Raw genomic sequence first — 14225 nt, 5'->3', positions numbered from 1 at the left:
GTGTGCACTTATGTCTTGGAAGTTTGTGGGCACAAGCGAAATTTAATATAAAAAACATTGCTGTCCCTGACATGTCATTGAATCAACAAGTCAGGGACAGCCATGCTTAACATCAATGGTGATAATTATCTTAGCCTTTCGTGTTCCCTTGGATTCTTGTAAATGCCACCATTTACAATCTTAGCAATGCCAAGTTGAGAGAATGTGTAGGAAATTAAGTATTGTCAATCCTTAGTTCGGATTATTATTCTTGTTTGTCATATAAAAAATATAATCAATCCCACCCCTTTTTTATGAATCCTCCCTTCAATCCATTTTGGACAGTGTATGTTTGGAGAGATTGTGCCATTATTACATGCAATTGGTATGTTTGGATGATTTGCTTTTTGTATGATGGGTTAAAATATTTGAATCAGTCTTGACCTTGGGAATAGCAGAGGAATGATTTATCACCGTTCAAGTCTGCAAATACTACAAGAGACTAGAAAAATGATGAAGAATAAGCAGAAGAGAGATTCTTCGGTGCACTTATTCCTGAAAACCAGATGTCAAAGAATTATGAATTTTGATCAGTTTCACCGAAAAAGGGTGGTAACTCACGTACTTTTCTGAAACAGAAAGCCAACAGAGTATTTGATGCAAGAGAGAAAATAAAAGGCACCCTCATAAAACCAGATGCATATTTCCAGGAGAGCCTTCAGAAAAGCCAAGTTCCTGAAGTGTTGCTGAGGCAAAACATCAGTGGGAACTGGGTCAAAGCAGTGCAGAGCAAGAGGTACTGATGCTTGCTTGAGTCATAACTCCTAACCTCAGACAATAGAGTTCGCTTCATTGTCTTGATCAAAAATATACCCATGCAAAGACATGTCCACAAAATTATCAGATAGTATGTATAGCCCAAAGTGATCCTCCCAAGCACAGCAACACACATCCCTGTGAATGTATACCCAGCATAGGCTACCATGTCCAACAGAGGTGCCTCCCCACCTCCCAGCGAGAGAATTGAAACTTTCAGCAGCATCACTTCGGAAAACCAGCCTATCATTCCTTTAACAAACTGCCAATTTAAGGCCTCTGGTGTAAACCTGGCATAAAATTGGAATTGCGAATATGATCATATTCAGACAGGAATATATTGTTGTTAGAGAGATGTTTAGGAAGCTTGGTTACATCAAAGTTCCTACACTTACTTCCCAGAAAGGCCCAATGAGATGCCAGAAAGAACCAAGTAGGTAGCAAATGCCATGCAAGGAATGTATAAATCTGGAGCATTTATGTCATTAATTGGAGGTTTATAGGAAAGCCTGCCTCCAACTGGCTCAGTTATTCTTGTCCAGTGGCCCTAGAAAGAAGATAAGAGAGAACTGCATTACAGTTTCTTTAAGTTAACCAACTACTTGCAATCTTACATGTTTGTTTTTCTTAACCTTAATGCTTTGTGTAATGCCAATTAGAAACATTTCACTTACCCTGTTTAGAAAAGGAAGAAGAACAATCTTCAATTTGTTCCTGACATAATGGGCATTCACTTGGAAGTAATATTGAGGGTAAGAGAAGCACTTGCTTATCTGCTCATCGATAATAAAATCATAAGAAACACATTCAATTGTTGATGCCCAGCAATGTTTTCTTACCAAGTACTGATATCACATCCATTAACCTTACGAAAATAAATATTCATACAGAAGTTAATCAGTTATAGATGTCTAATGTGTTGTAATTCAAGCTGATAAAAAAACAAGAATACTCGGGTCATTACATGAAAGAGTCATCTGAACTATTGAGCTTTGTAATTCTTTGTTTGCTATGCCAGCCTATCTAGCTAGCAATATATCCACAGGGATAAAAGTACTCACATTGCTTTGTACATACTCAGAGCCTGAACCAAAAATTTTCTCTCCATAAGCACCCAATCCCCCTCTAATGAGCCCTGAACCAGCTGCAGAAAATGGATTGGATTTGGGATTCATTTTCACCTCCACCCTAAAATCCTACTTCTCATATGTCACTGCGAGAAACAAGAAATGTTCTTGAAGTATTGTAGATTTCGTTAGGACTTAAACGAGATGAATAAATAAATAAAAACAACTCAATCAAGCAACTATAACTTGTTTATCTGTCTCATGCCATCGTTCAAAACAGGCTTAGTGAGACAAGACAGGTCCCAAAGTAAAACAGCCTGCATTCTCAACTCTAGCTTTCGAATCTACATCATGCTACAGCCCAGAAGTACAAGAATGAAAATCTGATTAAACCTGTAAAAGGGAGTAATATCTTGATTCTGATCTAACATTAGCAACAATTAATTCTAAAATTTGGCAACGCTTTTCGAGATTCCTCGGTTCAGCCCATGATCATGAAAACTCATTGTATTTTCCTTACATTCCCGTAAAAATGGAGAACGTTTGGATCTTAGTTTTGGGTGTGGTAAATTAATAGAAAGAATGTGAAATAGAAAGTGTGAAATGCGGAAAGGAATAAGAGAGAGGACCTGAAGCTTTGTTGCTAAATTTCTTTTTTCACTTTCTGTATTGCTCAATCTGTGAAATGCAATGGCTAAGGAGGGAGCTCTTTTATTTCTTGCCTATAATGGAAACGTTGCCTTTTTATTTATTTCTTTTTCCTCTTTTGTTGTTGTTTGTAAAAAAATCACAATGGGATTTTATTAGTTTAATTTGTCATATTATTTACCTGTGATATTATTATATTAATATAATATATATTTATTATTAATAAAGACTTAATTTATTTTTTAATATTCATATAATATTAGATTAATGAATCTAGAGTAAAAATAAAATTCATGGGAAAAAAATATTTTTTTTTAAAAAAAATATAAAAATTATTATAATTATGAGATTCATATTACATCAAATCATTATTTCTAAAATGTTTATAGTTGATGTCTTCTTAAGTATTGAACATTCATTAGAGTCGTATAAACTGATACATATTATGTTTTTTTTTTTTTTTTTATGAAAAGAAGCAATTATTCTCATAAGCTAGGGTATAAGAAATACCCAAAACTAATATATAAGTGCTTGTTATAAGACATGTACATTGAACTGACCTGTATGAGAATTTCATATAAAAAGATCATATATGTCTATATGAAAAGATTCACATAATAATTATGTACGTGATCCTTAAACTTGAAATCACTAAGTCATCTTATATAGAGAATGTTATGCTTTAATCTTGTTACATGTTATCTTAATCGAGGTGATGAAGGGTCAGACATTGGATATAGTATGAATTGTATGAAGGTACTTGAGTAATCAAAAAAGAATTTATCACCCTAGATGAATTAAGAAAAATATTTCATATATTCTCAAATAGTATTGACTGAGAAATCATAGGCCAAGATGAAATGGTATTTGAAATTCTTTTCAAATCTTATTTAAATTATCAATGACTATTATGTAAAGAACAAACATGATTTAACATATCAGACATGCTTTATGTTTCAAAGTTAAATTAGAATATTATTGATGAAAAGATATTAATTATACTAAAAAACTAGTTACTGAAAGGTTAAGTCAAATCACTAATAATTTTTCTAATATTTAGAGGATCATGAAACATTGTTAGATGATACACCTTATCTTCAAATATAAATTAATTAATTATTAATTGATAATAAATTAATTTGTTTGATTTATTTAATTATAATTATAATTTATATTTATATTTATATTTGGGCCAACATATTAAGAATTTAATATATCACAAACAATAACAATCATTAGTTAGAAATTAAACTCATATCATTTAATTAAGTATGACTTAATTAAAATATATTTTAGAAATTAAAAACTACAATATAATTAATATACGGATTATATTTCTAGACTTAGAAAAATCAAGTAAAGACTTAATTGAGTTAATTTCTAAATTTTTCCTGAGTTAATATATGAATATTGTTTACATGGAAAATTGATATTTTGTTAATTTATAAGTTTTTTCAGATTTTTCTATAAATAATAAGATATTCTTCTTATTATTTAAAAGTTGTTTGTTAGATAGAAAAATTACGTAAACATAAAATTAGAGCTAAAATTCTAAACATAGCAATCTCTCTCTTCTAAATAAAGATTTAAAGAATCATTCAAAGTAAAAGAAATATTTTTAAAAAGTTGTTTATAACAGCACAACTTTTAAAGAATTATTCAAAGTAAAAGAATATTAGATATTTTGGTAATAAATCCATAAACAACTCTAGATATGTTTAACAAAAGCTTAGAGACTCCTGAATAATTTTGTTTTATTGTTTATGCTACATATATGATATTCAAGGACCCAATAGATTTTTATAAAGAAAAATTATAAATATTAAATTAAAATAAAATAAAATGTTCCCAAAATACAAATGAATTTTTGCAATTGATTTGTTTCATGTATTGGTGGTGAATTATCCAATGACTTGGTTTGTATTGGATATTATAACATCTGTTTTAAGCTGAATCGCCAAAAATATTTCCTAGAAAAATTCTCAATCCTACATTTGTTCTTGCAAAATAAGTGGTTTCAACCTCACATTTGAGTTTTTCTAATTTTAAAATGAGCTGACTCGGCCTGATTAAAGGGACTTTGGAGTTTCTTGGGAATTTATTTCTATTTGGATTTGCTAAATATTACATTTGGCTAATCTTTTGAAGCAAAATTAACTTTATTCTCAAAACTATTCTTTATTTTCATTTTACCTTTAAATTATTTTAAATATGTAATTAATTTTTGTTAGAATCAATTAACAAAAAAGGATAAGTTCTATAAAAAAAAAACACAGCATTTCATATAAAAAATGTACAATTTGAATGTAAATATGAATGAAAAATCTTATAATAGATAAAAGTCTTTAATCAAGAATTTTTGAAAATTTAGGAATAAAATTGATATAAAATTGAGACCGGAGAACATTTTGAGGTTTTCTCTATTAGTTTTTGACAAATTAGAGTAGATTATAATAGAACAAACTTAGTACGATGCACCTTGCAACAACTATATTATGAGGATGAAAATTAATCCTGGTTTAGTAAATCAGGGGTTGAATTACTAAGAGAAAAAAAAAAATGAATAAGGTGCTCTTATGTATCACAATGGTTTTATATTTTTTTTTATTAAAAATAAATAAATAATCATAATGATGATGATAATAATTTTTTTAAAATATACACACACTATATCATATTACACATATTATCATCGTTATACCACCACATTACTAATATCACCATTATTATGACTAACTATTGTTATTATTGTAATTCAAATAATATTATCATTTATATTGACACTTCACTATTATCTTTTTAATTTAATACTATTATTTATAGTTTTAAGACTCGGCTCGGTGAGTTGACCTAGGATCCGACTAACTTGTAGTTATAATTAGGCCGGGTTTAAGAAAAAATAAGGGAAGTAAAAAATCACAGTGACCCGGCAAGACCTAATAAAAAATTCAATTGCAACTCATTGATTTTTTAAAAATCAAAATGACATCATTTTGATTTTTTTAAAAAAATTAAAGTTAACTTGATCAAAACTTGATAACTCAGGCAAAACCTATGACGCGGGTCTTAGGCCGGGTCGAACACCAACAGAGTTTAAAAACTCTACTATTATCATTATATTATCACCATTAATACCTCTATAATTTTTTTTTAACAATATTATCTTTATAACATTTGCAAACATAAAATAAAAATCTATCATTATTTGTAAGTGAACAAATCCCACACATAGTAAATTAAAAAAAAAAATACAAAGCAATATAGAAAGTTGAAAAAGTCATTGACAACAATGCTTAAGTTTTTTTTTTTTTTTTTTTTTTTAATGCAACCCAAATTTAACTATTGCATTCAATATTTTCTATTCTATTAAAATCACTTTGGTATTAGTATAATCATTATCACTACTACTACTTCTTCTTCTTATTATTATATTAATCATTACCATATGATTATTGCCCACTATCATCATGATACCTATACATCACAATGATGCTATTTTACCATCATATTTAAATATAAAAACTACTAATATTATATATTTTAGGTATTAATATATTTCTCTAATTCTTAAATTAAATTAAAGATGTGTTTTTTTTTTCTATTTATAACACGATCAAACTATTGATGTCTTATCTCAAGTGCAGGAGTGTCGAAATAATAAATAACCTGGTAAGATCGGGGTCGAACCACAGGGAGGTGAACTATATAAAATTATGAACAACAAATGAAAAGGAGTTGAAGAGAACTTTTGAAATGTGATATTGATGTGAGTATTAATCGAAGATAAAAGAAATTATCAAAGTTAGAAGATCCACTAGTAGCTTTAGAAATAAGTATAGTATAAACTCTTTTTATTAATCAACTGGAAACCACACACAAAGGAGGTTCCAATCGAATGATTTATCCTTAATAGTTCATTATAAATGTTTAACATGATCATATTAATTATCTTATTTTAGTAACACCATACTTTTAAATATTGTTAGGAATTCATGATATTAACTTATGTTAACAACAAATCAAGTTTTTTTCATAGTACAAGTGTCAGTTATACCATACAGTAGGTTATAAAAGTGTCAAGTATTTATTGTATCAAGGGTTGTACAACACAAATCTAGATTTATCATTTAACAAGCAAGGTGTAACAATGTTAAATGTGCACGAGGTGCACGCTTTGGTAGGCTGTCCAAAACAGTGTCTAAGGGTGATGGTAGCTATGCCAATAGTGGGATAAATCGGCAGCATAAATTTGTGCAGCTGTAGGTTTGTCAAAAGAAAATCGGCAGCACAGATTGTTGACGTACATAGGTTGGACGATGGAATGTCCAAGCTAGGTAGGAAAACTCGTCAGGGGCATAGGCTGACGAGAATAGGGGCTGTCGAGGAATTCAGCAGCGAAGACATTGGCAGCCTGCACGTAGATGCGAATTCGGCAGCGTAGGAATTGGCAGCCTACATGTAGATGCGAATTCGGCAGCGCGCAACAGCTTATGCAAGTCAGGGGCTCGACTTGGCACGATCTAAAACTTGGATGAAAGACTGTCTAAGGCATACGAGTGACTCAACAGCTGACGAAGCAAGAGTTGGCAGATGGGGCTGCCAGGTGGACATGCAAAACGTGGGCTAGTGGCAGTCATGGTCTTTCTAGATCATGGGATCATGGGGCAGAATGTGGGTGAAGTGGCAGCCTCATGGGGGCAGAACATGGGAGCATGACTGGGGTGCTCTCCAAGCTATTGAGATCATGGAGAACATGGGGGAGAAAGTGCCCCACTATGTCCTAAAAAATAGGAGATCATGGGTGAGCCTTGCAGCTCACATACTTGGCTATAAATAGCTGTTGATACTCTTAGATGTGGTAGAGAAGAGAGCACACGAGATAGGGAATGCATAGAGAGAAATAACGTGTGTAAGCTTGGTTGTGTAGCATGCGATTTCTATGCATAGCACACATAGTGATTGTGTAATCCTTTGTTGACAAGATAAATAAAGGCTGAGAGTTCTTCTTGTATTCTTGGTGTGCTTTACTTTGTGGCGTGCAATCTACTTGTGTATTCCGCTTGTCTTTAACTTGGGAAAGTGGGGAAACCTCTTGGATGAGGGAAACACTTAGTTATTAGGCAAACATGAGTGGGATTGGCGAGGGAAGGCTGAGTCTAGTGAGGGACTAGGCTGCCATACGGGTTTATTCGCAAAGCGAAAAATTACCCCGTGACACAAGGTATTAAAAATTAGAAAGATAAAAAGATAAGACATGTTAATAACAAACTTTTTTGGATATAAACATTGAAGTCCATGTTGAGTTTATATTATACATATTCTAACACCATTAGTGAAACCTTTTCACCTTGACATAATAAACTTAGCTAAACATAATGAAGAAGAAAAACATAAATAAACAATATAAGAACATAAACATGATATAAGTTAACTAAGTATAATAAAGGAAATAAAAAAAAAATAAGAGATTAATATAACATAAAATAAAACTTGAACATTACAAAATACAAAGAAATAGAGCGATCTTGATATGAACACCAAGATGTCTAAATATATGGCAAATGCCTCCTTTTATAAGCTAAAATTCAGAACTATTGATTTCATGACTAATTATTGAGTGGGTTGCTAGCTCTTGACTTGATAACAACTATTATCTTCTTGTCTGAACAAAATGTTATTGCTAATGTCAAAATTTGTCGCAGCTTTCTAAAAAAACAAGAATGAGCTCATTTCGACTTCTAAAACTCGAGATATAAGCTAAACACTAAACAATGTCTAAATTTGAAAACGATTGTTTTGAATCTTGGACTCCTCATGAAAGTTTTAGGCCTATGTCTTAGCTTTCCATCCATATAACCCATACATAAATCCATGTTTCACAGCTCTAGTTATGATCCAATAACCAAATGATGTTTCAATTTGAATTAAACCAGCATCTCTTCTTTAAGCTTAACCCTCTCTTTGTTTTTTCACTTTCAATAGTTAAACACATCAATCAATTCTTTAAATTGTGAGATATGCTTGCATTCAAAATGAGCATTTACCATAAATTAAAAATATCTTATGTTATCGAACTTGTTATTATAAAACATGCTTAACTTAGAGAATTTAATGATACTTTAAGTAAATATAATGATACAAAATCTTGATAAAAATGCACTTTTAAGTACTAATCAATATAGCTTTTTAAAAATAATAAAAAAAAATTTATTTGAAAATCATAATAAATAGAGTTAATTATCTCTTTGGCATCTTCTACTTTGAGTGTCATTACACTTTGCATCATGTGTTTTGAAAATCTTACACTTTCCACCCTTTATTTTATTTTTTGTTTTTTTTTTTCACTTTTTACTTTTTGATAAAAATGTTTTATTTGACCTTTAGAAATTGAGTTGAATTGTTTTTTTTTTTTTTTATCAAAATAACATAAAATGACCAAATAAGCCTTGAGGAGATAATGAATGACTTAAATGGACAAGCAAAATGTTTATTTAACACTAAAAGATTCTAAAAAAAAAAAAACATTAATTTCACGTAATCTTATTTCATTTCAGTATCAGTGAAAAAAATCAAGCAAAATTGGTCGTTTTCCATTTATAAGTGAGCATGTCCTTTATTTTTATTTTTTATTTTAGGATTTAATAAAAAAAACATTAAAACATAAATGACATGAATTCTCGTAAAAACATAAGATTTTCTTAGAAAAAAAATTGAGACTTGGCTATAATAAAATACATAAGTTTTTCTTACCAAAAATTAAGTCACTTTCTTTTTTGTCCTTTTAGTTTGGGGATTTCATGTTTTGGTCCAAAACTTTATTTTTGTCTCATCTTGATCCTTGATTTGAGAGAGGAGAGAGAGAGAGAGAGAGAGAGTCGCTAAAAAACATATGAAGGAGAGAGAGTTATTGGTTTGGTCCCATTCCGATCATAATAGAGTTCATCTTAGTGTAAACGAGTTCATTTCAACAATAGAAGTTCCATTGAAGTATTTTTTTGGCCTTCATCTTGTCTAAAAAAGTAGATCAAGACTCAAAAGATTTATAGAATCGGGTTGATTTCGAGACCAATTTTTCAAAGTTTAAGAATGCAAATGGGTTTTTTAAAAGCATCTAAAGTATTTTTAGGTGTTTTCAAGTGAAAAAAATGGTTGAAAATAGGTTTTTTAAGGTTTAAAAAACCAGACCTTGATTTTCAACCACCATTGTGGTTAAAAACTAGGTTTCTAGAAGATGCGTCTTATGCTATAGTAGATTATGCTTTGTCTATATTTTTTTTTAAATGATGGACGTAAGAAGAAGAAGAAGAAGAGGAGGAGGAAGAAGAAATCAATGCTTGGGTTTTTACATGCATAAGTGTTACAAGAATTATATTTGTTGCATTGTTAATAGTAAGGCCAAGGTAATAATATGGCTTGAGGTTAATATGAATACTATAAATATCCATAGACATGTGTATCAACTAATATATAACATTTAGCATGTATAATCATAGGCTATAACGATATGTCCAAATCTAAGAAGAAGTACGAACAAGTCAAACAAGTTTGCTAATAAATATTATCATAACTTTTAATCTAATTATTAGACCGAGCTAAAATTTATGAGTGCTTCTATAAGATCGATTCTATAAGGATTTAGCTTCATGTAACCAACTAAGGTCATTTTCATGTCCAAATTAGATTTAGGAGTTTATGTTTTGGAATTTTTATTTTATTTTCCTTGTTATTTTACTTTTATTATGTAATTTATGAATCTTAATGTTAGTTGGATTTATACTTTATATATTTAGTTTGGGAATTTTAATGCAGTTGGATTGTATATTAGACATCTTACTTTCAATTAATGCTTTGTTTGTTTCAAGGAAAATGAATTCCCGGAATTCATTTTCCTCACTTTCCCATGTTTGGTGACTATCAGGAAAATAAGTCAAAGGAAAACCAATTCCTTCCAATTCCAGTCAACTTAAACTTTCCCTTTCCTCGTAGGAAAGTGTTTTCCTTTCCTTATCAAAAGGAAAACACTTTCCTATTTTGAGCTCCGTTAAAACATAGAAATCTCTCTGCATCTTTGTCCAAAAACAAAAACAACTGAAAAGCACGATTGAATCACACTCTTCAGTTCAGGTTTTTTTTTCCTCAACAAATTTCTATATTATTTCTGTATATTATTTCCTTTATGTTTTCATCTTCTTCGTATTTTTTAGATTTGCAAGAATTCATATTTTTTAGATCAAGAATAATAGCAAATAATCCTTGATCTTGTTTGTCTGTTCCAACAAAACTTTTATTTCTGTTAATTTATCTTCTGCCTGTCAATTTTTTTTCTCATACCCAACCCAGTTTTCTTCTTTCTCGTCACATTCAACCCAGAAAAACCCAACCAACTGAAGCATCACAATCAAGCCATAAAACACACATTTTTTCTTCCACATTCGGCACATTCAACATCTGCACAGAAAAACAGAAAAACCCAACCAATTGAAGCATCACAATCAAGCCATTTTTTCTTCACACATTCGGCACATTCAACATCTGCACAGAAAAACCCAACCAATTGAAGCATCACAATCAAGCCATTTTTCCTTCACACATTCGGCAGCTTCTTGAGAGAAATCAAAATCCCCAACAAAACCCAACTAGCCCCTACCCTGTGACAGATCCAGCACAAAGAGAGACGCAAACATGAGGGTAAACTGTCGGGTGAGAGAGGGATGAGAACTGGGGATGATGAGCAGATCTTGAGGTCTAGCTCTCCTGCTCCTTGCCCCTTCAATATGTGATGGTGTCCTGCTTCTTCAAAGAACAGGGGATTGGTGAGACGGAGCCGAGAGAGAACAGGGGAAGAGAGACAACCGAGAGAGAATGATCTGTGATAGGCGAGAGAGAACGAACCGTGATAGGCAATAAAATTATTAGGGGGAATGAGGGGAATTAGGGGAATGAAAGGCGAGCCTGAGAAACCGAAGTGTAAGTGACCGATTGAGAGGGGAACGACAAACCAATTGCCAGGGGAACGACAAACCGAATGAGATAGGAATGACAGTGGAATGAAATGGGAGCAGAAACCGAACGAATGAAACCGAATGAGGAGAATGAATGAAATTGTCTTTAATTTTATGGGAGAGAGTTAGAGATAGGCAGAACAGAGAAAATTACACGGGGAATGGGAATGAAACCGAAATACGGGGAAGGAATGAAACTGTCTTTAATTTTATGTTAATTTATTCATATTGTTGTAGTAGAACCAATTATAATATATATTCGATCATTTGGTCCAAAATGAAATGTTGGCAAAAGCATTTATGGCAAAAAATGCTAATTTGAGGAAAATTTGGGTTCAGAATTTTGTGAACCAACACTGCTACAGGCCTGCTTGCTAAGATGGTTTTAATATGTCGAAAATTTAGGTTCAGACTATGTTTGTTATTTAACAAGTATGACATCGAAACGTAATATTTATGCATGATTGTGTTTGATGTTAGGTATTTATATTTATTTTCTTAATGATTATTTGATATATATTCAAGGGGTAATTGCCTTTACCCGTAAAAAAAAATATTTATCCAAAAAACCAATCAAAATATTTTTGTACGTATTTATCTTTTAAAAAAATTCTTCATACCAAAAAAAAAAACCCTAATATATAACTATTACCATAAACTAATTTGGCTTTCTTCATATGAAAAAAAAAACTTATTTTAAGCTTTTAAAATTGAAAAAAAAAATATATTACTAGGTTTTGCTTCAAAAATATTTCACAAGCTTATTTCTATATAATATGATATGATATATATAGTTATATTTTATAAAATAAGCTATGTATGAATATAGGATATAATAATAATAATAAAAAATTATCATTATACTTTTTAGATTTTATTTTTTTATTGTAAGTGATTAAATATTTATATTAAATATTTTATATATATATATAGATAAACTTGAAAAAAAAAATAATTCATTAATAAATTATTTTCCAGTTCATTTTCCATAACACAAACAAACACCGGAAAGTGTTTTCCAGTTCATTTTCCATAACACTACCAAACATCGGAATTCACTTTCCCAGGAATTCACTTTCCAAAAGGAATTCACTTTCCTGCAAACAAACGGAGCCTAAGGCTCCGTTTGTTTGCAGGAAAGTGAATTCCTTTTGGAAAGTGAATTCCGGGGAAAGTGAATTCCTGGAAAGTGAATTCTGGAAAAGTATTTTTCCGATGTTTGGTAGTGTTATGGAAAATGAACTGGAAAACACTTTCCAGTGTTTGGTTGTATTATGGAAAATGAACTGGAAAATAATTTATTAATGAATTAATTTTTTTTCAAATTATCTAATATATATATATATATATAATATCTAATATAAAATATTTAATCACTTACAATAAAAAAAATGAAATCTAAAATGTATAATGATGAATTTTTTTATTATATTCTATATTCATACATAGCTTATTTTATAAAATATAATTATATATATCATATCATATTATAGAGAAATAAGCTTGTGAAATGTTTTTTACTATTCCATGAAACTATTTATAATTCCATTAAGTACGAAATATATCCGACAAAAACTATAGTTTTAATAATATTTTTAGCATGTAATAAAATTGGATAAAATATTAAAGTTTAAAAATTTACTCTAAAGTATTTATTTTTAATGTTAAAAAAAAATAGCACACTTAAAAAAAAAAAAAAAAAAGAATCCTACAGGCAAGTGAAACAGTGCAAGAGAACTGCACTGTTCACTATTTTTCAGCAAACAGTGTACGCAATACACTGTTCATGTTAATTGCACTATTCATTGAACAGTGCAATTAACATGAACAATTAAGAGAAAATGGTTGTTTTTCAGCACTGGCCACTGTCGGAAAGTGTTTTCCTTTGTTTAATAAAGGAAAACACTTTCCTTTGGCAACACTGATTTATTTTCCATTGACTGAATTCATTTTCCATTGACTTTTTTTCTTGTTGTTGCCAAACACTGGAAAAGCAGGAAAGTGAATTCCAGGAATTCACTTTCCTGCAATCAAACACAGCCTAAAGATTCTTTCTTCTATAAGGACTAGAATTCAGGTCTAGGACTAGTATAAATAGGATTGCCTAACTTATTTTTAGAATAATTAAGAATTATTAACATTTAATATTTATCAAATTAGAGTTTTCTTTAAAGTTTAGTTATAATTTTAGAGTTTATAACACCCTGGTTTCTTTCTTTATATTATATGATATGACTATGGTATCAAAGTTGGTTCACATGTTCAATAGAAAATGATATTAAGACTTTTTAAAATGTTATGAAGACTTAAAAGGTTTAAAGAACCTTATTACAAAGATTTGAATGATTGGGGTGTTCAGTAGCAAACATAATTAAGTATTGTATTAATTGCTAGGGAAAGGTGAGAACAATGATAGTAATGAGGAGAGAAATGTGCCTAGAAACTTATCTCAGGACAGACTAGACCCTAAACATGTTCCTATAATCCCATATAGATAACTTGTCTATTTGAAGGAATTTGACGAAGATGAAATTGATAAAGGCTATAAAATTATGTTGATTATAATACGCATGGGCCTAAAAGAAGTTATCATGAGATGAATGAATTATGTTTAAGAATTGATGTCCCTAGCTTTATTACAAATATGAAGATAAAGGAGTTCTTTTTATTAGGTTGCTAAATTTGATAAACTTATAAAATACATGAATACCTT

The 14225-nt window shown here is 30.3% G+C and overlaps 1 protein-coding gene across 1 annotated transcript; it reads right to left on the bottom strand.

Moving 5' to 3' along the window:
- Positions 1 to 555: 555 nt before the first annotated feature.
- On the bottom strand, positions 556 to 2562 carry LOC118036328 (uncharacterized). Its single transcript, XM_035042000.2, has 5 exons — positions 2492 to 2562; positions 1857 to 2008; positions 1470 to 1568; positions 1191 to 1342; positions 556 to 1085 (listed from the first exon to the last, which is right to left on the bottom strand). The coding sequence occupies exons 2-5, from the start codon at positions 1968 to 1970 to the stop codon at positions 698 to 700; spliced, it is 753 nt and encodes a 250-aa protein (XP_034897891.1). The 5' UTR covers positions 1971 to 2008; positions 2492 to 2562; the 3' UTR covers positions 556 to 697.
- Positions 2563 to 14225: the final 11663 nt, after the last annotated feature.

This window comes from Populus alba, chromosome 14 (genome assembly GCF_005239225.2).
Source record: "Populus alba chromosome 14, ASM523922v2, whole genome shotgun sequence".
NCBI classification, from domain to species: domain Eukaryota; kingdom Viridiplantae; phylum Streptophyta; class Magnoliopsida; order Malpighiales; family Salicaceae; genus Populus; species Populus alba.
Note: the sequence above shows the minus strand (reverse complement) of the source record. Positions and strands in the feature narration are given on the sequence as shown.